We start from the raw sequence: 26,348 nt of genomic DNA, 5'->3' as shown, positions 1-26,348 counted from the left end.
GCCATAACAACAAAATGGTTTATTAAGAAGGGAAATGAAGCGTTTGCCATGTAGAAATTAAAAACAGCAACTACGCAAACAACAACAACCAGCACAATCATTGCAGTGCAGAAAATGTGCAATTTGCGGCATGCATGTGTGTGTGTGCATATGTGTGTTGGTGGAAAAGAGACGGTGCGCTGGTGTGGCGCAGCGCAAAATGCGCAAAAGTCTGTAAAAATAGACACATACACACATACATGCGCGAAATAAGTGAGACGAAAAGCAAAAAGCTACAAATTGCTGGCGGAGGGGGCACCGCATAACAGCAGCAGCAGCAGCCGTAGCCGTGGCATGATGGCGTGCTAAAGTTAATTAACCGACAATTTTCTGCTTTTTCTTCATATTTATGCATTGCTTCAGCGCGTTTCTGATATGTACAATTTTTTTCCGCCGCACAAATTCTATCAGCATTGTTCTTGCTTTTACGCTTTATTTTCTGCCTGTTGGTTGAACAAAAAAAATTACTAAAAATAATAGCAAAAACAAAAAGTTGTGCTCAACATATGTTAGTTATGCACAAAATTCAATGCATAAGTGGCACTAATAGCGCTGCGAATAATTTCAAGTGATTGAGTGACCATGAAAAATAGTACAATTAAAATTAAAGAGCAAGAAGTAGCTGAGAAACTGGCGCTAAAAGCAAAAGCAGCGTTCTATATTTAAATTTTTTTTCATATATTCAAATAGAAATAATTATGTTTGAATAGAGTATCATTGACCTTTGGTCGTTTTAGAAAATTAGACAATAAATAACAACATGGCAGCATGGCTGCTGCAAAGCCACCCTACGCAAGCAGAAAAGCAACAAATGTTAGAGCTACAAACAACCGACTGGCAACTGAACACCAAATATGACTGTAAATATGTACAAGATATATACATATATGTAAAAATATGTATGTGTGTGTTTTTGTATGTGTATTCATCATATTTGTGTGTATATATGTGTGTTCCCCAACCGCATCTAAGTATGTATATCTACCACATTCATGGTCTCTAATATCGCCTTCATTTAGCCTTTCACGCTGACATTTTGTCGTCCCAACTCCAACTGTCTAATAATAATGAAATATTTGTGGAAATTCTTCAAAGATTCTAATTTTCTTTTGTTCTGCTGCACACGCATGTATTATACTATTTAGGCGGCACACATGTGCGTGTGTTTGTGTATGCATATGAGTATGCTTGCACTCGCTACGCCACATAATTCAACCAAAAGCGAAGAATTTGATCTTAAAACCCCACAAAAAACAAAAACAACAACAAAATTATTCAGATTGCTTTCTCCGATTTTTCCAGAGGGACTTTGTGGAAGTGGTATTAAGTTACCTAAACCGCATGCACTGCCTTGTAAGCACTCAATAGTGGGTATTTATGTTGCTATATTTAAATTTACATACATATGTACACAAAAATTTTAGTAAAATGAATATGTAACAATTTAAAAATGTGAGAAAACGATTTATTTAGATTTTCTTACATGGTGGAGGGAGATTTTTGATTGAAAAATTTAAGTCGACTTGAAAGTAAAAAGCTTTTCAGGCTTATTAACACTAAAAGAGCGCATAAAACTCAACTTCCGCTTCCAAGGTATTACTACATAATTAAATCTAAAACTGAAGGTCTTATTGACACACAAATATGGTTTTTCGTTGCTGACAAAAAGACGAATTCAAGCTAATTTTTATTAATTTTTAACAATAACTTTAACTTGAATGCTATAAAAGCTGCTTAGAAACAAAAATTAAAATATTTTTTTTTTATAAATAATTATGTTACACATATATTCTTTTATTGCAAAGCATTGCATATGCAGCCCAAAATTAATATCAAAGCATGTGTGTGCGCGCACGCACAATACATCGCCATTGAAACTCATAATGGACTCCCTTTCAAATACAACCAGTCAGGCATTTTGTTCCCGCGCAACAACATATGTTTAGGGAAGCTTTGCTGAAGTCAGCAAGGGCTGAGTCGAATCAAAAAAGTAGCATTAAAGTATAACAAAATTAAAACAAACAAAAAATGTTATAAAATATCAAAAAAAGGACAAAAAATATATAAAGGAACCAAAAAAAATTAAATAAAATTATAAAAAAAATTAAAGAAATTATAAAATTGCAGCCTCCATGCAACAAGTTCACACACAGGCAAATACTGCGCCTGTAGCCGTGCAAGGCAATCGAGTAATGTCCAATAATCTAAGTAAGCAAGCAACCAACCAAACAGCTTAGCTGCCAGCCAGCTCAGCATGCCAGCCGGCTCAGCTAGTCACTCACTTAGGCGCTGTTGTTGCAGTCAAGCGTGCGATGAACCAGCGAACCTATAATAATGATAAGCTGGTTTTTAATCAGAAAATTTATTGTATATCTCTCACGTATCGCTTGGCGAGTCGAATTCGAGTTGATGATGGGTTATGGTTGGCCATAATTATAGGTCCTGTCAAATGCTAAATGAAAAGATACACATGCATATCAAACCGAAAAGGGCACACAGAACTATACATAGCGCGGTATATATAATATATATAAATATATTGATATGTGTATGTATGCATGTGTGAATTGAGCACCTTTTTGTGTTATTTCACATGACTTTTTAGTGTTTGTAGGTGTGCGTGTCTGCAGTTTGGTTGCATGCCTTACGCCTATTTGTTGTTGTTGGGATCTTTATTTTTTGAAAATTAATTTGGGATAATTTTCATAAACTTTTTTAAATTTTTAGTAATAATATTATTATGTTTTCTTCGAAACTTAGTGCATTTATCTGAGCCTTAAATCGTATTTATTATTTTTATTTGTTGAATTTCACGATTGATTTTTTTTAAATGTCTCAATTTTTCTTTAATTTTTGTTTGACGAAAACGGTTTGTACTTTTGTTAGCATCGCAATTTTTTTATCTGTATTTAATAATTTATAATATTCAATAAAAAACTTACCACTTGCACTTGTGCCGAAATTGTCTGAAAATAAAAAAAATGTAATTATTAGAATATATATATACATTTAGAATATAATTTCAGCGTCTTAAGCTTATTATAAATCTGAAAAAGTCTTATTTTTGTTTCTTAAGTCTATCATATTAAACACAGCTTAAGTAGTGTCTTGCCTAGTTTTGTTGCTGCCGCTTCTTTTCTTGAATGAAATTTTTGTCTGACAGTCGTTGCACCTCAAAATATTTTTTAAGACCTAATACTTAGCATAAAATTATACAAAACATAACACAAACCATCTCGAATTCTTAAATTCATTCATTCATGCCCACAACTAGCTGAAATTAATCAAATTAATATCAGACCATTAATAAATCTTTGCTTGAAGCTAAACGCCTTGCCACATTCATAGATGGTTTGTGACACGTTCAAATTCACTTGCCTTTATGGTGTCATCAGAAAAATCAGAAAAATCACAAAAACACTAAAGACCGCTATATTTCACTTTAAAACTAAACAAAAGTGATTTTGTTTGCTTAAATCGATTTGGTGTCACTTTGTGATTTTCATAATTTTTTTCCGGTGATTTTGATTCATTATTGTTTATATGCACATAATAACTATGCAACAACTTAAGTCGCGCCCAAACAAAGTAAAATAAACTTTTTAAACCTAAAATAACAATGCTAAGCCAACCAAAGCCGTGATTTGTTTCGTGGTGTCGGTGTATTTTGGGGTTTTCACAAAAATTGTTTTCTTCCCAGCAAATACACACATACATAAAACGAGTACATTTGTTGTTGTTGTTGTGTAGTGTGGCCACATATTTATAACATTGTAGCTGTTGGTATTATTAGCGAATAAAAATGAAATATATGTTTTGCCATCAATCAAATTCGTGGCAAATGTGCTGTGCGACTGCGTGTGTTCGTCTATGTGTGTGTGTGCATTTTGAGGAAGCACAGGAGTGAATGAGTGTACAAATGAATGAATGAATTGAAATTGGAATTAGATGGAATGTATGCCGTGCTCTTGGCAGACCGCAGATATTTTGGAAATATTTCGTTTGTGTGCTTTTAAGAAATCCGTGAGCAAAACAAAACAAAAACAAAGTGTTTTTTAAATAAAACGCGTATTTAAGAAATCATATATAAAAACTTGAGCTGTACATAAATCACGCCAGAAAATAAGTAAATTAAAGGTTTTTGTTATAATCAAGCTCGGGGCGTTAAAAAGGTTCCAACATGTGTGTTTCTTAAATGTTATTGTTTTCCGTATGAATCATGGGTTCGCTTGTAGGCGTGATCGTTTCACATTTTTGTGTGGCATCTTGCGATTCGTCATCGGCAAATCAATAAAAAGCAAGCAAACTTTGATGTTTGCAGTATTGCGGGCGGAGACATATGTATTAGAATTTGAGTAGGATATTGAGCAAACAAAGTTGAAAGTTTTATTTCGTATTTTGAGCGCTTCCGAGAATTTGCATAAATACCGGCTAGAGCTTGGGAAAGGTAATTATTAAAAAGTATGCTAATGTTTAGAAGAAAAAGACGGCGATGAATAGCATGTGATTTAGAGACGGAATTATATTAGTGGTTGTTAATTATTCAATACTGGGACTACAAAAAACTAGAAAGTACAAAAACAAGAAAAAACTTTAAGGTGCTATAATACCCTTCACAATTTTCAATACAAGAATTTGACATTAATGGTTCAGTTTGTATGGGAGCTATATGCTACAGTGATCCGATCTGACAAATATTTTGGGAGATTATATAGTTGTTTTCGACAATAATCCGTTCCAAATTTCGTGAAGATATCTCATCAATTTTAAAAGTTTACCATATAAGGACTTGATTTTTAACGTTCACTTTGTATGGCAGCTATATGCTATAGTGATACGATTTGAACAGTTTTTCCAGAAATAGTCTAGAGCAATAAGATAATAAGCCGTGCCAAATTTGGTGAAGATATCTTAACAATAAAAAAAGATTTTCATACAACTACTTAAATTCGGTCGTTCAGTTTGTACAGCAGCTACTATAGTTCTTAAAGTGAAAAGGATACTAAACTAAATTTCAGATCGATATCTTGAAAACTCAGGGACTAATTCGCATATATACAAACAGGGTGGTATGACTAAATCTACTCAGGTCGCCACGCTGATAATTTATTAACATATTTTATATGGTCTCCGAAGTTACAAGCTTCGTGGCAAACCTAAAATATTCTGCCAAAAATATACCATAATCGCCTGAATTCATTCTTAATTTAATTGATTTATTTTTATAAATTTTTGGGGTTCAAATTTAAGAGTATAAAAGAAAAAAATTAAGCGTGAACCCTATAAAGATTTTGAAAGCTGCAGCAAAATGTAAAAAATATTTAAAAGAAATAGTAACTCAATATTAACTAATTTTAGCTAACCATTGTTTGTTACCTTATTCCCGTAACCTTCGAAAAAAAAAATTTATTTTTCATACATAATAATATGGATAAGCGCTTTCAAAAGTGTCACTAAAGCCTGCGTCGCAAGCCCAAATCCAAAAAAAAGACAAAAAACGCCGCATAGTGTATAACTCCCTCAGTGCATAGCGCAGCTTGTCACATAAATTCGGCTTAAAGTTATAAAAATATATAAATTTTTTCAAAAGCGAAACTTTTGCAATATATTTCCTTTAAATACGGCACAGAAAGGCAGAGAACACAATGATCGCGTTGCCGATCGTCTTGGCAAAGCCATAACCATTTGTCCCTAGTGAGCGATCAGCGGCTGCATCGCCACAGTATAGTCACTTTCTTGTCCATTTTCCAGCCGAAAACAAAAAATCGCCAAGCACTTCAAAACTAAGCATAATAATTTTGCGCTTCAATGAAATGTGATCCGCCATAGGCGCGCGGTGAACGCATAAAAACACCAATCAAGTATAAAGAGACGCGAAATTAAAAAATAAAAAAAGTATTTTGAAATGATGAAAGAAAACAAAATTAAAACGGCAAATAAAGAGTTAAAGATTAAATGAAATGAATGTAGCCAAGGTAGCGCAGCAAAGCTCGAGTGCAAATACCTGCAACACACCTTAAAATCACTTGGGGATATCATCAGCAACGCAACGCATCGCTATGACAGCACATAAGGAGCTAAGCTGAAGGCTTTTGCGCTAACTTGGAGGCTGTTGCTGGCTGATCGCGCAGTGATCTTCGAAAACTCATCATGAAAAAAATGGCAATTTTATTTATTTCCGTTTTTCATTTTCAGATTTTTAAGACTTATAAGTATAGAGTAATGCAAGGCAGTTATTTTTTCAACATTTTATTCAACCGCATTACTGTTGTTGCGTTTTTTGTTTTTGCTTTTTGTGACTTAAGGTTTCTTCATTCATTTACGCGCTTGCCGCTCGCTGCGCGCCGCCATTCTTGCTTCGTGTTGCTCTTACTTGTAAGTGCATTGTGTAGATTTGTTGTGCGCTGTTGCTGCTGCTGGTCGAACACGCATTGAAACATGTTGTTGTGACAACAGTACGCGCAGCTTCGCCTTACTTCATTTCATGCTTTAAGGCTTCATTTCATCAGCGCCTCTTACAAAGTGCAAGCGAAGACCGTTTGTGCTAAATGCAGTCAATTCAGTTGACACTTGGCCGATCGAAGAGTTCATAAATAATCGTCTTAGCGGTGGAGTGCTGGTGTAGTTGGCGGTGGCGACGGCGGTGTTGTTGCTGATGGGTCAGCGATTGATCGCGCCCTACCGGCAAGGTTGCAACAAATATATATATAAACGCTATAAAAATATATTGATATCGTCATCTGAGCTCAGCGCCTATGTAGCTTACAAGCTTAAGCGCTCATTCGCACCTTGGTGCACGAGCGCGTTCTTATTTTTAGCACAAACGCGTTGGTTTTATTTGGTGGCAGATTTCTTTCAAATTGCTGACTGACGTACTCCTACTTGGCAGACGGGCGCATACAGTGTAGTCAATTGCACAATCAACACATTGTCAGCATTTAAACAGTGTTGCCCAACCGCCGCGACGCCTGTTGACAATTTCAAATTGTACGCGTCGTGCCGCGTCGCTCCCTGTCAGCGCTGGGATTTGAACGTGGTCGCGCCGCATTTTAAATTGTTGCAAGGATTTCATGCCGCTGTTCAACAGCAAAATGTAAACAATGTTCTTAAGCATTCCACCAGCGTTCTTCGGAGATACACCGTAGACGCGTCGCGCGCGGGACGCATTCACTGTCGTCGCCGACCGTGCTGTCATCTGAAGCGCTTTTGATTCTTCACTGAAGTTCCTTCATTTTAACTGACAAGTTTCTTGCGTCACCTACAACACACACGCATACGTGTATATAAACGTGTGTTTGTATGTGTATATTCTACGTACTTACTAATTTCTCTTCGGCCCTTCAGCCACCTAACCTTTTCTGTGTGTCGTTTTTTTCGATCTTCGCGCGCGCAATACACTTCGTCGCATTTAAATGACCGAAAAGTCAGTGCCGTCAGTTGATCTCATTTTAATATTCTAGATACTCAAATGAAATACGTGTCTGGCAGCGCAACAAACGTTTATTGTTTCGTTAATTGATTGTAAAAACATTTATATGCTCGCAAACTACTGCCACACGTGTTGTTGCTGTTGCTTTTGTACTTATATACGTTGGTTTGTTGTTGTGTGTAGATGGTTTTTGGTAGCGCTCACTGCTGGTGCAGCACGTCCGTTGCATGCCGCAAATTTAAAATGCACGCTGCATCGGCGCAATTCGCTTTGGCGAAAAATTGGTATGCAAAATCGGTTTGACGACAACTGTCGCGATGTGCGCATTCGGTTTGGTAGCGAAATTTGTTGATGTTTATTGTGCTTTTGTTATTTGTTTGTACTTTTTGTAATTTCTCAGCTCTTTTCGGTTATTTGCGAAATCGGGTATGCCAATTTCAGTAGCAGCAAATGTGTCCACATTCTATTTGTCATATCATTATATATATAAATGTATATAAATAATACTTTTTTGTTATTGTCATTGTGCTGGAAGGTCATTGCAAGCTTTGAAACAGCCTTGAAACTGGGTTGGGCCAACGTGTCGCCATTAATGGTTAATGTAAATGCATGAGAAACCTTTTTCTACAGAAAGAATACTTCTTTTTCTCACCCTGCGACAGATAGAATCAGTGGAGAGTGTGAAAAAATCTATAAGAATCAAATTTACATGGAAAAAAGAACGAAATTACATATATTCAAAATTATTAAAAATTGTAAGTGATATTAAAGAAGAAAATTAAAGAAGAGCATCTAAAAAGTTAGAATTAGAAATTAAATTCAAAATAGGATTTTTTGTTTGTGGTGATTTTTAAATAAAAAAATTTTAAAAGTAAAAACAAAAAATTCAAATAAAATTGGAAAAAAATAAACCAATTATGTTAAAAGAAGATTGAGAAAAATTTTAAAAACATATCAAAGAAATTTTTCTTTTTTGCACACTTTTAAACTTTACACTTTTCCACCAGTAAGGAAAATTAAAAAAAAAATAAGAAAAATAAAACAATTAAAAAAATAATTATTATAAAAAAAACATAAAAAAATTAAGCGTTTAAATATTATTTAAAAAATAGTTTTTTTATTTAAATTTAATTTAAAAAAATTATAAAATGAAAAGATAAAATAATTTAATTGGAGAATATTTAGTTCTTTTAAATTTTTCTATTACAATATTTTTGTCTCTGCAATTTTTCAAATTATGATTTATTTTCCTCACAAAACCCATTTGAAAAAAATAAAATTATTGAAAAATTAAAAAAAAAATAATAAACATTTGAAAATTAAATTAAAAACGAAAGTTTGTCTAACTTAGTTAAAAAAAGTTAACATTAAAAAACAATTTAAAAATGCAAACAAAAGGAAAACAAATTCGAAAACAACAATGACTAAAAAAACAAATAATAATCTTAAAGAAATTGCAAAAAAAAATAAAAATTAAAAATTTAAAAAGAAAACGTTTGAAAAACTAAAAAAATTTAAACATTTAAAATTAATTAAAAATATTTTATTTATTTAAATTTAATTTAAAAAATTTAAAGTAATTTAATTAAAATTTAATTTAATTTAATTAAACACCTTTAAATTTTTTCTCCACTAATTTTTGTTTTCTTCGAAATTTTTCAAATTAAAATTTATTTTCCTTACAAAAAAAAAACCTTTTGAAAATATTAAAAAAAACTTTGAAATAAATAAAAAAATATATTTGAAGTAAATTAAAAAAAAATTTAAAATATTAGAAATAATAAACATTTAAAAATTACATTAAAATCAAATTTTTATTCAAGTTCAATAAAAAAAAAATAAAAAAATGCTTAGTTGAAAAATATTCAATTTCTTTTATTTTTTTTCTGTTTCAATTGTTTCCTCTTAAACTTACTCAAATTAAAATTACTTTGTTTCCATCATTCCTTCTACTGCTTATACAATACATACTTATCTCTGTTTGTGCTGCTTTCTTATCTCTAGCATCTCCACTTTGTGCATGTGCAACTTAATTACACGACATTAATCTTGTCTTAAATGAGTAATATTGACTTGAAATGCGAAACCGTTTTGTGTTTTACATGCAACTTTAATACACTTGCACCAGTACATATAAAATTTGTTGTATGAACTTTATGTTATTTGTTTCAAAACTCTCTTATTTCCAAAATTAAAATTTTAAATTATTTTATTTTATTTTTTTTTTTAATTATAATTTGTTTTTTGTTTCTTTTTTTTTGTTGCCTGCGTGTTGTGTGTTCAATTCAAATTCGTTCTGCCTCACAAAGCCAACTCAACTTTTGAAAGCTTCCAATTTTTTGCTCGGCACTGCCCAGGTTAAGGAATTCAAAAACTCATTACAGAACGGAAATGATGGCCGTTGGCGTTCGCTGTTGCATTGCCAGCACACCAACAAGTGCAAAGCGCTTTGTGATATTGAAATTTCGCAAAAATAAAGCAAAACACACGCCACTACACATGTTAGCGCGCAATAAGCATACTTATGGACGTGTGTGCGGCTAATTTGCAGGCCGTCGTGGTAGGAAATGCCAAAAATCTTGCCATTTAACATTTCAGCACACAGCAAGTGGGCGGCAGACAAGCAAAACACATTTCAATGGAGACAATGGAATAAATTGCAATTGTAAATATGTACGTAAGAACAAGAAATTACTTTAAATTTAAATTAATTCGAATTTATTGCAATACAGTGGCGAGCAGCAAAAAGCGTATTTCCGCGTGTGGACATAAAGGTGGTCGCGGCGCGCGGTGGGCTCCGTTAATTAAGCGGCTTTCACCGTTTTTCGCGCACAAAAATCGCTTTTCTTTGGCACAAAAACGGCTATTGGAATGTCTTGACAGCTTAGAGAGTGTTAACATTGCGTTCAGCGACGTCAATCAATTTCGCAGCGCATACAAAACAACAAACAGAGGTTGCCATATATTATTGCTATATATTTTCAATGCAAACTCTTGTCTTATTTAACAGGCTAAACTATATATGCAAGCATTTATCGGCATATTTGTGCCTTTTTGTGTGCTGCCATGGCGGCGAAATGCCGACAAAGCGCTGGAAGAACGCTCAAGTGAAGCGTTTCATTTCGACACTATAACAACAACATGCAAAACATGAATGACGATGCAAATATAAGCGCTACAAAAATGTAAAAAAAATCGAAAAAAATGCTAGCAAAGCTTAGAATATCAGTAAAATCGTAGTGTGTATGTGTGCGCATGTGTTTGAATGGTGGAAATGCAGCGACTTTGCCGCTTTGTTTGATGCTGTTGAGACTGATCACTGAAGCGGCACACGCGCGCGCAACGCTTTGCATCTCTAAGTACAACTTTAAATGCTTTGCTATTGTAGACAAGTGTGTGCGGCAACTGCCTATTTGTAGCTACATACTTACAAGCATTCATACAACTGTTGTATTTACATATGTACATGTATTTACGTATTGCTGATTTTGCATTCTCAAAGCAATCGCATTGAGATTTGCGCTGTAAGTGATTCGCTAAACACAATCGCAACGTGCGCTGATAAGTGCCGTTCACAAACAAACATACAGTTATATAGAAGAATATATATAAGTATAGTCACCTTTGTGCTCACTCCATGCAGCTTCACACATACATACATTGGCTTGTGTAACAGCATGTCAGTGCAGGCGGCAGAAGTGCTTTGATTTTTGCTTGATTTCATTCAAATTCAAGCCAAAGTGCACGAAAGGCAGAAAAAATAGTTGCGAAAAAGTGTAAAAAATAGAAAACCACTAAAGCGCAATGCCGAATTGTAAGAATAACAGTGGTGTGGTGCACAAGCAGCCCGACCGTATGGTATGCAAAATAGTTCTACATGCAAGTGGCATGCAGCATGCAGCGGTACCAACTGATGCTTACCGGCCATATATGTATGTGGCAGACAAAATTTTCTGGCACTTTTGCATCTTTCTTTGCGCGCCAGCAGCCGTAACGCCATTTTCCCTATACGCGGAACAGCGATGAAGCAGCAAATGACTTGGCAAAAAGTGGCAAGCAGAAACAAAATTTAAAAAATTGTATATGTGCACATGGCAGCAAGGCAGACGCGCACAATGGAGATCTCTTGCTTGTGGCTTGCCACCACTACCAGTGCAAATGCGGCTGCGCGCGGGTCGACCGCGCCGCGTCTGGATTGCTTTCAATATGCAAACGAGCTGACTGACTGTTTGGCTGGCAATGCATAAAGCTAACGAACGAAAAGCAGATCGAACGCGGGCGTGCGGGGGTAATATACAGAGTTTGCGCGAAAAATCGCGTAAGAACGGTAAAAGGCATTACATTCTTTTCTTCGTATTCTGCAACCCAATGGCGGCATTGGCTAAAGTAACGTACACGGTGGTGTTGGTAGTTGTGGGACAGACGGCGAGATCGTTGTATCGATGGATTGTACGGAACCGCCAAAAGGATAATCAGCAACAATTTAGTGTTATTACACCACGTTCGAAAATCGATCGAGATCGTATGGCAGTGACGCCGCAAGGAGATCCATAGAAGAATAAAAGCACAACAACACGTGTTCGTGAAGACAGCGCATTTGAAAAACGTAGCGGTAAAGTGATCGTTTGAAGACAGCAAATGTAGATTAAACAACAGTTGAGCAGACGGATGGCAAAGACGATAGACAAGCTGTCGGCGATATAAAACGATAGATCTTCGGCATAAGGATGGCTGGTGCGCTGAGCGCTTAGAAATGTAGACAGCGTGATGATACAACAGCGGTGCAATCGAAATAATTGACCGCTGGCTCACGAGTCAAAGCGTTTGAGTTAGTGAATTTAGCGCGCGACTGCGCCACAAAGCACTGTTATACTATTTTATATTGAGTAAATACACCAATTTACTAGGAGACATGCGCTCAAGCCCTGTAGCAATGCCTTCGTCATAAACACTATATGGAAGTACATGCAACAACCAAAAACAAAGCGAAAAAAATTAAGCTTAAGCAAACGGCATCCGTAGACACGGTGCCGCGGTCTAAAGCTTATTGTTGTTGAATCGTGTACTTCAAAGAAAATCATTACTATTGTCGTTGTGGCATCGGTTGTTTACTTATTTTGGCTGTTACTGTCGCACCAAGGTCATCAACAACCAACTTTTGTTTCCTTTGACTGAATTTGGCACTCAGCAAACCTTTACTAACAAACTTCGGTTCAGCTAACATAAGGTAAGGAAGGAAGGTAGTAATAAAAAAATAAATAAATACAACAACTAAGCGTACGCAAATGACGGTGAAGTGCTGCAAATTTCCATATCGCGCACAAAAGTCTGGAATTCTTGCGCATTTCGCATTTCTTGATTGGTTTTATTTATAATTTTCGTTTTTGCTACATTTTGCTTTATTTTTTTAAGCTTTTGCGCTTCGTATTGATCACAGACCTTCGCTTGAGTTCTCATTACTTTGTAGGTTGCAACATGGCCTTTGAAAGCATGGCTCAAACGAATGTTGCGCATGATCGTTGTGGAAGACGCGGCAGACTGATTGTGGTTGCGCTTGAATTGGCTTTCTATGGAAAAATGATTTGCAAATTGAGTTTAACGAATTGGCTTAAGCAGCAATGCGCATAAAATGCAACAACAACAAGAGGAGTGCATTAGGTAAGATGATCTAAGCAAATTACTTGATGTTGTCGGTGAGATATATTTGTGCTAGACACTTATGATCTACAAATAATGGTTTTTGTTGTTGTTTTGAGGAATTTCAGCAATCAAACTATTTTAGGAATATTGATTTTGGTATAAATAGAAAAACAGCGACAACTTGCAACGAAGCTAGAATACCTTTCACAAATAAAGAGAATTTGATTTTGATAGGGCAGCTCGTATGGCAGCCACCTATATGCTATAGTAGCCTGATTTCAATAATTTATATGGAAATTGTTTCGTTATCTTGGGCGATAATCCGTGCCAAATTTTATGAATATATCTCGTCAAATGAAAAAGTTCTTCATAGAAAGACTTGCGTTTGATCGATCAGTTTATATGATAGCTCTACGCTATAGTGAACCGATATCGGCTGTTCCGACAAAAAAGCAACTTCTTGAGGAGAAAACGACGTGTGCAAAATTTCATACTTATTTATCAAAAATTGTGGGGCTAGTTTGGACATAAAGCCGGACAAAAATGGGTTCTAAGGACAGCATGTATTATAAGTCTGTATATCCCTGCAGAAAAAAATATATATTTAGTACAATTTCTCTATTGGTGACAAGCCAGTAACGAAATCTGCATCTTGCAACCATATATGTATTCATTGATAAGCAGAACTGAGCGCCATAAAGCTCGAAATACGTAAGCAGTTGAAGTGACAACTAAATTAATATATACATAGACATACAAGCGATACAACACCGATGACTAAAATAGCAAAAAATCTAAGTAAAAGCCCTTTATGGTTATATTATGGCAGTAAAGACCAGATTTGAAGGCATTCACCTAGCAATAATCAACTCTGAACTGCTAGTTCCCTAACAAATCTAACCAAGTTGTTCAGTAAAATCGGACTCATCCCTGATAATGGCTTTCAAAGCGAAAACAGGGATTTACACACGCCTATGTGTTGGAAATAATTCTAATTCTAAAGCTGCAACTCAAAACTTTACGGAAGCGTCAGATGAACTATCGATAAATAAATAAACACGGGCATTACCGAAGACTGCGTTGCTCTACAACCCGAAGAATGCAAAGTATGATGGCGCACAATGGAAAATAATATAGACCACAGAGATGCGTTGCCAGACACGTACATACATGCAAAAAATAAATATATGTGTGAGCATGCCTCTACCTTTCCTAACACAGCTCTGGTCTTTTCACTCTTTTTTAATGCAAAGACTTTTTGTACGTACTGTTTTGGGCGCTTGAGTGCTTGGGTGCTCGCCTGAGTCGTTCCTGCACCCCCGCTGTTGCCACCGCCTTTTCCGGCCTCAACTTTTGCGTTATGCGACGCGTAAATATCATTCAACAATGCAATTTCCGCCTGCTAACCTGCTGCTGTTGGCTCTCGGCCATAGCCACCTCAACAGTCATCAATCCCTAGCATTCCGCTTAAGCGCTCATGCGCCAACCTTCATTACCCACAATTGTGCACGCACTTGCCACACACACTTGCAGCTAGATAACTACAAACTCTCATAGACGACACACCGTTGCTCGTTGGTGAGGGAACTACACCACCTACACTGCCCCACCACATTTCTCCAAGTCCGTTTGCCACTATCTTCGAGCGCCTTGCTAGGCAACTATCCATCCATCGAGCATCGTTCAAAACCATCTATATGCCTGCGCTATTCGCCGGCAAGTTGATGTATCTACTACTTACTTTCTTACTAACTCAGTTACATGCCGACCACATGTGGCAACTGGCGCTGCCACCACATACCAACTACATGCATACATACGCTTACTCCACATGCGCGTAAGTTGTGTGGCAGCCATTTCGCGCCAACCAACCAGTCAGCCAGCTAACAACAATGCAGTGGCATGCGAGGCTATTGAAGCCGGTGAGTTGGCAATGCGGCAGCTGGGACGCCAGGCATGTTCTATCAACTGTTCTACAACGTCTACGACATGCATACCACAAATGAGTTTGAGAAGCTCATTTCCCGCTGCTTCAGCTGCTGCCACGGTTAAACCCGTAACCACCAGCATCCCCAGCAATAACAGCAAATGCACCGCATAGTCTCAACAGCAGCAGCAGCAGCCTCACAGCCTCACTACCGACGTTAGCGTCAGCGCACTTCCTTCTCCTAGTACTAACTCCGTCAACTTGTTTTGTGCTTTTGTTCTTTGGGGTCTGCAAAGCCTGCAAGATGATGCGTTAACATTCTGTAGTAGACATACATGTAATATGTATGTGGTATGTGGCATGCGGCAGCAGCCGGTACACTAAAGTTGGATTAGTGTGCCTTTGAATGGCTTGCCATAGCCCGAGGCTCGCTTAGCTGACTGTCTGACTGGTCTACCGACTTCATCATTATCCTCAGCATCGGCATCGGTATCAGCTTCAGCATTGGTTAGCGTTGTCAGTGGCTATATGGCTACGGTTCGTGGCAGCAGTGAATGTGGTTCTTATATCAACGGCATTCAATTGCCGTTGCATTCTTTGTTCATTGCTTTGAAGTTTTCTGCCGTTTCTGTTTTTTGCTTTATACCTCCTATACGTACGCTTCAATATAGCGCCTGTTTCCTTGCTGTACGCATTCAAATTCAGGGTGTCTCTGGCCGTCAATGCAATGTAGGTTTTTGTGTGTATGAAAATCTGCAGCCAATACCCGGATATTCCTAATGCATCATCTCCTGCGTGTTTTTGATGCTTTGCATCAGAAATTCCAACTCCCTGTGATATCTGGTTTCTACTGCAAATGAATCACTTCTCCTTCATCCTCCTTATCAATGTAGAAAGAAAGCTTTCAATCTAAGCAGTTGTACCCTTTCTTCTAGCTGTCCGCTACCGTTACACTACTAAATCGTACATCAAGTCCTTTTTTCTTTCTGTTTTCTCGTTTTTGTTCGTTACATTTGCTTTGCTTGTCTGTCCTGCTAAGTCTTCAGCTCATCAACTCAAACATAGATTTTGTAATTTTAAATTTTTGTGTAATTTCAAAGCAAGTATAGGCTTTTGAGATCATCTTCCTACGAGTACCTTGGAAAATATCTTTGGTATTATTTTAATGATTTTTTTTTCATTTTTTTTCTCCAATGTTTTTTTTTCGATATTTTGTTGGTTTTTTTCGCAACATAACAGAATTTTTTATATTCAAGTTGTACGTTGAAAAGCTTCATATGAAAAAGCTAACATTTAAAAATATTTGTTGCTCAAGCTAAGCTTTAAAGACTTTGATTTCCATACTATTTTGGAAAATTATACATTATATACTGACATGCTCACTGGCTCTACGAAATTTAATAATCAGTTAACTTGGGTCTTCAATGAGAGTTTGAAGAGTTCTTTGATATCGTCCCACACGTCATTGTTGAATGTTGATTCCAAAACCTAAGAAAGTTATCCTTTTTTCGCCGTTAATGTAGAAAAGTGCATAAAGTTCAATGACATGACACCCCTTAATGTGCTTAATATACTACATTTTATCATAAAATACTGAAATATATTTAATTCTTATTACTCACCAGGACTGCCGAGGAAGACTGAGGAGTATAATCGCCTTGAGGGATCTGCATTTCTAGCATCGGCAGGTGATGACCATTCTCTTCGACACCATCGACCTGAAATTTTTTATGAATAGAAAAGCCGCTTATTAGCAAAAGTCAAGCACAAACTGTAAAAACTACATAACGAAAATTCATTTAAAGTTAAATAAATAAAAAACAAAATTAAATAGATAAAAAACATAAAAATTTCGAGAAAATAAATTTCGAAAAAAGCAAAAATGAAAATAAGTGATATATAAACAGAAAAAAATTATACAGTAAGCAGGAAAAAAGTTGCAGCAACCTGTGCTTAACTATTGAAACGTTTTTTTATAAAGCATTTTATATATAAATATGTATGTATATATATCAGTACCTATGCATATATACACAAAATATATAAATAGAGCCTCATGTCTTCAATAATAAAATTCTTTGTATCAAAATTGATAGAAAACTACCAAGAAGTAAAACATATTTGTAACACTTGTCAACTTAGCATTAAACCAGCGGACTTAACATATCACCTTATGTACATATGTAGAAGTATATACTAGTGCATACGTGCGCTTAATGCTTTTAATACTCTTACGACATGTGTCTTATTTCCTATAAATATATTTTATTGTTGAGCAAAACTATTTTATTTTGACCAGGGTTTACCCCACCTGCGCTCGTAGAAATTTTCGATGTTTCCCAAAAGCTCATAGATTTACAATGTCTTATTTGGGGCTTAAGACAAGGCTTGTAGCGATTTGGAACTGTAATATTTCTTTACTTATTTATGAATATATAACTATTTATCGGAAATATGGTCGGCGAGATATGAAAGCAGTTGTAGATATGTATAAATAAAATATTTGTGTGAATGAGGCTTATAGAGAACTTAGTTACAGTAGCTGCCATCAATAAGTGACGGAGTTTTGATATCTTTGATATCAGTGAGTGATTTTTTATTAGGTTTTTTATAGTTGAAGGTTTGAACGATTTTTTTTATTATTGCAAGGAAAGCTATTTTTATTTTTTTTATTATTTCTTCTTCAAAAAATTCTTTAAACATTTTATTTTTTATTTCTCAATATTTTTATAAAGGGATTACATGGGTTTCGTCAAGTAAAAAAAAGTCCAATTTTTTTCTTATATAAAAACTAAATATTTTAAACTCTGCAGTTGTGACGCCATTTCTGATGAGCCCTCGGAAAAAAGATGCGCCCGCGTTGGAGGGTAACTCCTTACAGGATCATCTAAAGTGAAGGAATAAATGTTTTAGTCAAACCCTAACTTAGAACTTGCACGAAGGAAAAAAAGTGAAAATTGAATTTTTGTCAAACATTTGTCAAAAAATTGAATATTTCAGTGAAAATTTCGTGACTTTTTTCAAATAGTTTTAATTGATAAAAGCCCTTTGTTGATAGACTTTAAAAACTAAGTTTCAAGAAAAACGCGTTTAGAGACGACACACTTAGCCTAGCAAGCTTCGAGCGCACAAGTTCTCAAGCCTGTATCTTCAAAACTATTAGTCGGATCAACTTAAAAATTGAAGACAATATTTTAGAGGTGTTGCAGAGTTTAATAAGACAATAAAAATAAGCCTATATAACCTATATATACCAACCTATATAACCTCTTAAATATAATTTCTATTATTTTATACTTTTTTACATTCAGAATTTACTTGGAAGCATTAAGTGGCTAAAATTAAACAGCATCAATTTCAAAAAACTTCAAAATTTAGATATAAGAACTGTGAATCAATATGTAAACAAATTTATATTGTTAAAAATTATATTTGATTTTATATTTCAAACAACGAATCTTATTATTTTTTAGTAATACTACTTTTTCGTTTTTATGTCCAACTTTATAACAATTAAAAACTCTATAATGCTTGCTACGCTTCCAAAGAGTCTCAGAAAACAAAACGGAAACATTTGCATAAGCATAAAATAAATCTTTATTAATAAAGCTAATTTTAGGTACACTTTGTAATGCATTAAAACGCCTGCGATAGCATTTCAAATGCACCAAAGCGCAAAAGTAAACATTTTTCTGTCCAAACGATTCCCAGTTGACTTACAAGAAGACATTAATAAAAATTTCATATTTCCATTAACTTTTCAAAATGAACCATTCAAACATTTGCCAACATTTTGCATGCCGCCACCCTGTAAACACTACCCACACGCACCTCACAAGACCTGCACCACAACGCCCTCACGATGTTACGCCCAGCTAACTGTCTTAATATGCAATTTTTGTCAATGTTATAGCCACTACAGCGGTTAAGGTGTCATAGAGCAGCGGTAGCAAAAAAAAAGTCCATAAAAAAGTGAAAAGGAAAAGAATGTAATCAGCAAAATTGTTGCCATCGCGTAAGAAATATACACACTACTTGCGGCAGGCAGGCAGTCAGGCGTCAGCCGAATAAAGCCATGTCAGGCAATGAAGCGCTAATAATAATTTACTTTATTAGCTGCAATTGCCATAAAGACAATGGAAAATTCAAAGCGTAGTATAAACAACAACAGCGCGCGTTCTTGCTGCTGATAGTGAGCGCACAGAAAAAATGAAGTTTCGAATTTCATGTGTTTTTAAAACTCAACAAAGCAAAAAATTAATGAAATTTAAATTGAAGTTGCGGTGGAAAAATTTAATGCCATATCACAGCAATTTCCTCAGCGCAACGTCGCGTTAGTGTGGGCGCTGGCGCTGCCTTGGCGAAAAGCCGTCGGTGGTGGGGATTTGCATTTCCGGTGCACATTTTTTGCCGCAATTTTCGAATTATGGTCGCACCTTTGTTTAATTTGCAAGCGAGTGCGGTGCTACTCAGTTTTTAAAATTTTTTTGTTTTTTTTGAAGTTTGGTTTTTTTTTTGTGGCACGACTTTGTCACCCTAACTTGCTGCAATCGAGCTGTCGGCACAGCGCGCCTTAATGGCCAATTTTCTTGGGCGTAATGCGTTATAAGGACGTTTTTGTGGGGTGTTTATTTACGTATACTTTTTATGAATATACATACAATACGTGAGCGGGTGTGGGTAGTTGTTAGCAATACAAGGAGCAACTTTTTATTTTACTTTAAAGTGTGTAATTATTGAGGCTTGTGCTATAAAGTTAAGTTTAGCTAGTTGTTTAATGTTCGTGTAGTACTATGTTTTTCTAAGATTTAAAGTGAGTTATTAAAAGAGTTAAGAGCCTTAAGCACTTTTTATAAGAAATAAGAAGTTTCCTCAAGTATTTTCAATAAAAACACTTAATGCGTGTAGATTTCGAAATGGAAGGAAACCTTTTTCTAATAATGTAAAGTATGCGAATTTTTTTGCAGATTTTTTTTTTATAATTTTTTTTGGTAAATATATTTTCCAGCTTATTTTCATAAATTTTAAATTTAAATAAAAATTTTACTTTAGTTTAGTATATAAAGTTTATTTTAAATTATCCCGTTTAACTTAAGAGTCTAAAAGCTTTCTAAAAAAATTATTTTCTCTACTAATACAAAGCTCTTAATAATACAATAATATTATTAAGGCGGTCACACCTATATAAATGAGTTTTAAAATGAAACAAAACACTCAACTTTCTTCAGAATGGGTTCTTTTTTTGTTGAACAGATAATTTTATATCACATTTTGAACAAAATGACGGCCAAATATCCAGAGTGGTTCCGTTTGCATATCAAAACCCGTTTAAGCCAATTTTCGGTGAGCCGGTGCAGCATTTTGGCAGGAATTTCAGCTATAGTGCGCTGAATCAGCTCCTCGAGCGCTGCTAGTTGATTAGCATAAATCTTTGATTTAAGATACCCGCGTAGAAAATATTCTCGAGGCGCTATATTGCATGATTTTGGCTGTCAATTGACTGATCCATTTCTCGAAATTAACCAGTCGCCAAACTCTGCACACAATGTGTCTATGTTTAGACGGGAAACATGCGGCGGCGCACCGTCTTATTGGAAATAGAGATCTTGTCAATAAAGCTAAATCAAAATCAAGTCATTTCTATTGGCGCTGTATATTTACTCTGATAACACAATTAGTCAATTTGACTTATTGGCTAATTTATAAAATTATATGAATTAAAAAAAAAATTTGACGCAAAAATATTTGTAAAGCATCGAAGTAATCATAAATTTGATAATTTTAGGCGCATAATTAGAAAATATTTTTGTTTTAAATTATATGTGTGGAAAATGAAAGAAAAAAGCTTTTTTCTAAAAGGTATATTTTTTAAATGAACTATTTTTTTTATCCCAAAAAGCCTTGTAAAAAGCCGAAATGATCATAAATTAGGATATTTTGGGCATATGTATTTGCTAGAAAATAGGATCGTTTTTTTTTTTTAATTTTTTAATGATATGTACATAGTTATTCGAAATTAAGAAAAAATAAGCCTTTTTTCCAAATGGAAAATTTTTCTTGAGTCTGTAGAAGAAACACTGATATAAAATTTACTAATTTTACATGCTTTTTATAGCTTAAATTAGTCAATTTAATTTTTTGGTTAATGATTTCTGAAATTATTATATTAATACCAAATGTACAACAGAAAATTAATTAAAATTTATTTGGAAGCATCAACTTTCTGTAAAAGACCATATAGTCATAAATTATTGCATTTCAAGCAGTTAATTTCAAAAGGTGAAATTAAATTTTAAAATTTTTAAATTAAAAATAATTTTGAAAGCATTTATACGCATTTTTAAACTTTAATTTATTTAATTAAAATTTTATAGCGCATAAAAGTATCGCAATCTCTCAAATTGAGTCCCACAGAGAGTTGAAAATTTTGCTAAGAAAATATTTTTTTTTTACCATTTCATGGGTCATTTCTTAGTGTTTAAGAGTTTTCAAAAAATCTTTAAATTTTTGTTTATTGCTCATATATTTTTAAATAGGTCTTAAATGTGTATATATGAATATTGTATATAAAAGACACTTAAAACTAATACACATAATAATAATTATAATAAATGCTAATATCCCCAAAAATCCAATTAGAAGGAATAAATGCACCTAATATCTCCACGCGCAATCATACAATTGAACATGTTTTGAGCATAAAACCAGCACATTTATGTCTGAAGACATAAAATTTAGCTTCGAAAACAATTACGCGCATTTCTGTAAGTCCCAGAGCATTTAATTAAGCTACAAAAAATCTATTAAAGCGTTAAGAAAACAAAAGACATAAAACAAAGTCGCAAAATCACAGTTTATTTGTATTTATATAGTCAAAGGTGAAACAATGAGCACTGATAGCAAATTTACCATGAAATATGTGTGAGTGTGTTTGTGTGCATGTGCCTATAAAAATCAACCTGTGAACGCATAAAAATTTGTAATTGCGTCCGCCACAATTTTACCACCCCAACAATCACACACACACACGCGAACACTTACGCTAAGTTCTAAAAGAACGCACCAAAATTTTATGCCACATATTTTATTATTTTATTGTATTATTAGTACACATTGCTTTTGTTAGCGGCTTCCTGTTGCCAAACGCGCAGACATAAAATCAACATAAAAATCATAAAAAATCAACAAATTGTGACACTTGATGCGTTGCCGCCGACGCGCTGCTGTGGTTTCCATTGCGCCTAATGGGACCAAGTTTCTATGTATATAAATATATATGTATGTATGTATGTGTGTACTACTACGCCGCGCTACAATTCGCGCTTAGCGCGGCAGCTGCGTGCATTTTTCATTATTTTTTGTGCCACAACAATAAGTAAGTAGCTGTTAGCTAGTCTAACTAACCCACTGAATGACGCACCGACTGTCGCACAATGCCCGCCTAAATGACTTAGTGAGCGTGTCTGTGTCAGCTGAAATCATTACCCAAGACACAACGCGCGCTGCCGTCACAAAAGTGTAATAAAAATTTTGGAAAAATTAATAGACTTCGACGGTGTCTACTGTGCGTGTAAGTGTGAATAAGAGTGTGTGAGTGTGTACAACAACAAAAATTATAGCAATAAAAGTTGTGGCAATAGCAACAATCTCTGCGCGCAGACTTTTTTCGCACATAAATCTTTATAATTTCTTTAATGATTCTACGTTTGTGGCCGTCGCATTTTCAACGTTCGCTCATATATGGCGCACACTAAAGTCAGCCAGCGCGTCGCTGAAATGGCGACGACTTCAGCACATGGCTAAATGCCACCGCGCTACTGCCGCGCGCCGTTGGGCAGGGCGTTGGAGCGCATACGCCATATCTGGGTGGTGTGATAGTAATATTCCTGTTGTTGTTCTTGTTGTTGTTGGTTGTAGTAGCGCGAAGGTGGCGTTGATAGAGTGTCATTTAACAATTCATTCATTTGCACGCTCACCAAAAATATTCATTTTCCGGACAGAGCGAGTAAGAGTGTACGGCGAATTAGTTGTTGTATGGCGCAGCGAGTTTGTTTTTGTCGCTGCGAGAGCGACAAGCGCTCCCTTGCAGCACTTCGGTTGTGCGCTTGTATGGCTCATACGTTTGAGTGACGCGAAATTTCCCCTCTAGCATTCTTACGCTCACTCACTCAACGTAACACACAGACGCACAAACAGTTTTGAGCGCCAGCATTTAGTCACATATCGTAAATGCTCTCAGTTAGCGCAAGTAATATCGTAAGTTCAACTTGCTTTTGCAGCGAATACAGCGAATTTATCTGCAGCGTGGTAAACGACCAAAAAATGTATCTGCGAAATACAACTCATAAATAAGAGCTGACAATATTATCCAAGTTGCATACATTTTTGAAATTTTGTGCGTTTTGAAAATGCGCTAAATCAGTTAGTATTAGTATAGTGCTAATGTCAATAACTTCATTAAGTTTCTTGCTATTTGATTTTTCATCAACAGTGCAGCTGAGTTACCGCTCTTACATATAATTTCTTTGACAATCGTTTAAAAATTGATGTGTGCCTACGGCAAAGAGAGTCTGTTCTTAATTTCATTCAACTCTTTTGCCTTGGATATTGCCGTTTTAGGCGCAATACTCTTCGCTTTATGCCTTTAGCTGAGTAATTGTGTAGTTTATATAAAAGAAAATCAACAACTTTTGATCTTAAAAAAATTTTAAAATTTTAAAATATGAAAATTAGAAATAAAATGTATCAAAAATGGTAACTAAAGCGTAGTATAAGAAATATAAATGTTTTTTGTTGTCATGTGAAACTTAGTATCAGGTTTGTTCTTGTTGTATGCGGCACTTTTTCACATTTTAATTAAATTATTTTTTAATAGAGTTCGCTTTGCCTGATTTTTGCTATTTTGTGTGACGGCTGCTTTTGCCGTCGCTAAAGCTAATTTTTTTTTGTTTCAAACTGTGCGCAATATTATGTAATAATTTGCATAGCAACCGGGGTAAATATATATAAATGAAACTATATATTAAAGCAATAAAATATTTTTTAAGGACATATCTCGTTTTTTTTTCTATTTTGAACTACCAATATTAGATATAAATAAATGTGTAAGGTACTTTTCAGAACTGAGAATGTAAATAATTTTGTTTAATATATTATACATATTCTGGAGTCATACAACGCACATATTATATATGGTTTGCGATTTCTTCGTTTACACAGCTGAACACTAAAGTTGGATTTCGGAATTTTTATTTGAAAATACAAATTTTATTTTACAATATTGATGTTTTTGAGATCAAAATTTTATTTTCAGTGGTTTTCTAATATTTAAAAAAGCTAAAATTTGAATTTTGAATTTTTTAAAAAACTTTCTTTTGACGAAAAAAAGAAATATTAGACAATTTGAATATAATATTTCAAAAATTAAGTCAATTGTTTGTACCCTTTTAAGAGATTTCTTGCTCGAATTCCAAGCATTTTTCTAATAAATTTTTAGTTTTTGCTCCAGCGAAATATATTTTTTTCAGAAAAACATTGATTTTAATAACATACTAATGGTACAAAATATATACTAAAATTTATAAAAATATATAGATACTGAAGTTTGAAATATCGATTTATGTATAAAGCGGAATATCTTCATGGCAATAAGGGTTTGGGTCTCGCGACCACTTTTATCATGAGCTAATACATATATAAAAAAAATTAATAAGAACGTTATTAAAATAAGAAAAAACAAACATTGGGATATTAGACTTCACTTAACGGTGGGCTTACAGAACGACATGACATAAACTTATAGATAGCTATTGGTGTATTTTGTGATTTCGGGTATAAATGTCTACCCATTTCTTATAATGTATACTTTATTAAGGAAAAACAGTTGAGCTTTTATATTTCGAGAACTAAAAAATAAAATTCTAAGAGCTCAAACAAACAAGTTTTCTGTCCACACTTACTAGTCCCAGAGAAATGCTTGGTGTTATATTTTTAGTAAAAATCCTGAATGGAACAGTTAGCAGTTATTTTCTTCTCCATCTAACAATAGTTCAATTTAATATCCCGGTTCGCCTTTCGTCGACGTTGAGATCCTTACTATTAAAATCTTGTAAATCAAAATTTGAACTTAATGAACCATTCCGTCGCATATGTCATACATTTAATTCTCATTTTTACACATTTGATTTATCTGATTCACTTTCCGAAATTAGAAATACTATACTTGAATTGCTTTCTCTCAATAAATGTTAGATGTCGACGCTTAAAAAACTCTCTCTCTGATGACTCGGCTGATTCCGCACTTATCCGGATGTGCCCCTCGTGTCGGTTGGACGGGATGAGAGTAAACGTTGGGTTATACTTTTAAGGTGATGGATGAATACAAAAGTAAAACAATAGGTGTTAGAGATCACCGTAATTTTCCTTTAACTTTAATAAAATAGTTGGTGAAATATTGAATTTGACTATCGGATAAAACTTCGGATAAAGTCGGATAAATAAACATAAGTAAGTTATTTAAAAAACCAGAAAAAAACATTAATTTTGACAGCATAGAAGTTGTAATACCTTTTACAGGTGCATTTCTTATAGCATAAAAGGATATAAAAACATATATTCTATAGTAGTCTGTTCTGAATAATGTCTTCGCAGAATATAGCGTTGCTGTATACAATAGCAAATGCCAAATTTCGTAACGATAATACGTCATATATAGAAGTTTCCCAAACAAGGGCTAGACTTTGAACTATCAATTTAGCTGCTATATATTATAGGAGTCCGATCTAAAAATATCATCTGATATTTTTTCGTTTCCTTGAATATTAATTCGATCCCAAAATCGGGAAGATATTTTCTCAAATGCAAAAGTTTTCTATACAAAGACTAGAATGTGAACAATCAGCATGTGTGGCAGCTGAATGCTATATAGGGCCAATATTGTCGCTTCCAACAAAATCAGCAGTGTTTTGATCATAATGTTTTGATAGAAAACGACGTGTGAAAATTTTCAGACCGATAACTCAAAACCTGAGAGATTAGTTCGCGTATATACAGACGGACTAAGAAAGCTTAATTGACTTAGCTTGTCACATAAATTATTTATATAAATACATATGTAAGTACTTTATCAGATCCTCGAAGTTTCCTCCTGGGTGTTACAAACTTCGTGGCAAACTTAATATACCTTGCTCAGGGTTGAAATATCGATAGCTCTTGGTTTATTTTGTTTATTTATTTATTTTATAAACAGCTACCCAGTTCTTATAAGGAATACCAACAAAAAAAATTGTCGCCATAATGTACCTCTGGAGCCAA

General features: G+C 34.6%; 1 protein-coding gene across 1 annotated transcript in view; it reads right to left on the bottom strand.

Moving 5' to 3' along the window:
- The window catches only part of LOC126751079 (homeobox protein homothorax), a 317,674-nt gene that overhangs the window by 60,172 nt on the left and 231,154 nt on the right, over positions 1–26,348 (bottom strand). Inside the window, exons 9-10 of the mRNA XM_050461014.1 lie at positions 16,658–16,753; positions 2,982–3,005 (exon numbers count right to left, since the gene is read on the bottom strand). Coding sequence (XP_050316971.1) covers positions 2,982–3,005; positions 16,658–16,753 — 120 coding nt within the window. The remainder of the gene's footprint in view (positions 1–2,981; positions 3,006–16,657; positions 16,754–26,348) is intronic.

Source organism: Bactrocera neohumeralis, chromosome 2 (genome assembly GCF_024586455.1).
Source record: "Bactrocera neohumeralis isolate Rockhampton chromosome 2, APGP_CSIRO_Bneo_wtdbg2-racon-allhic-juicebox.fasta_v2, whole genome shotgun sequence".
NCBI lineage: Eukaryota > Metazoa > Arthropoda > Insecta > Diptera > Tephritidae > Bactrocera > Bactrocera neohumeralis.
This window is presented reverse-complemented; position numbering and strand designations above follow the sequence as displayed.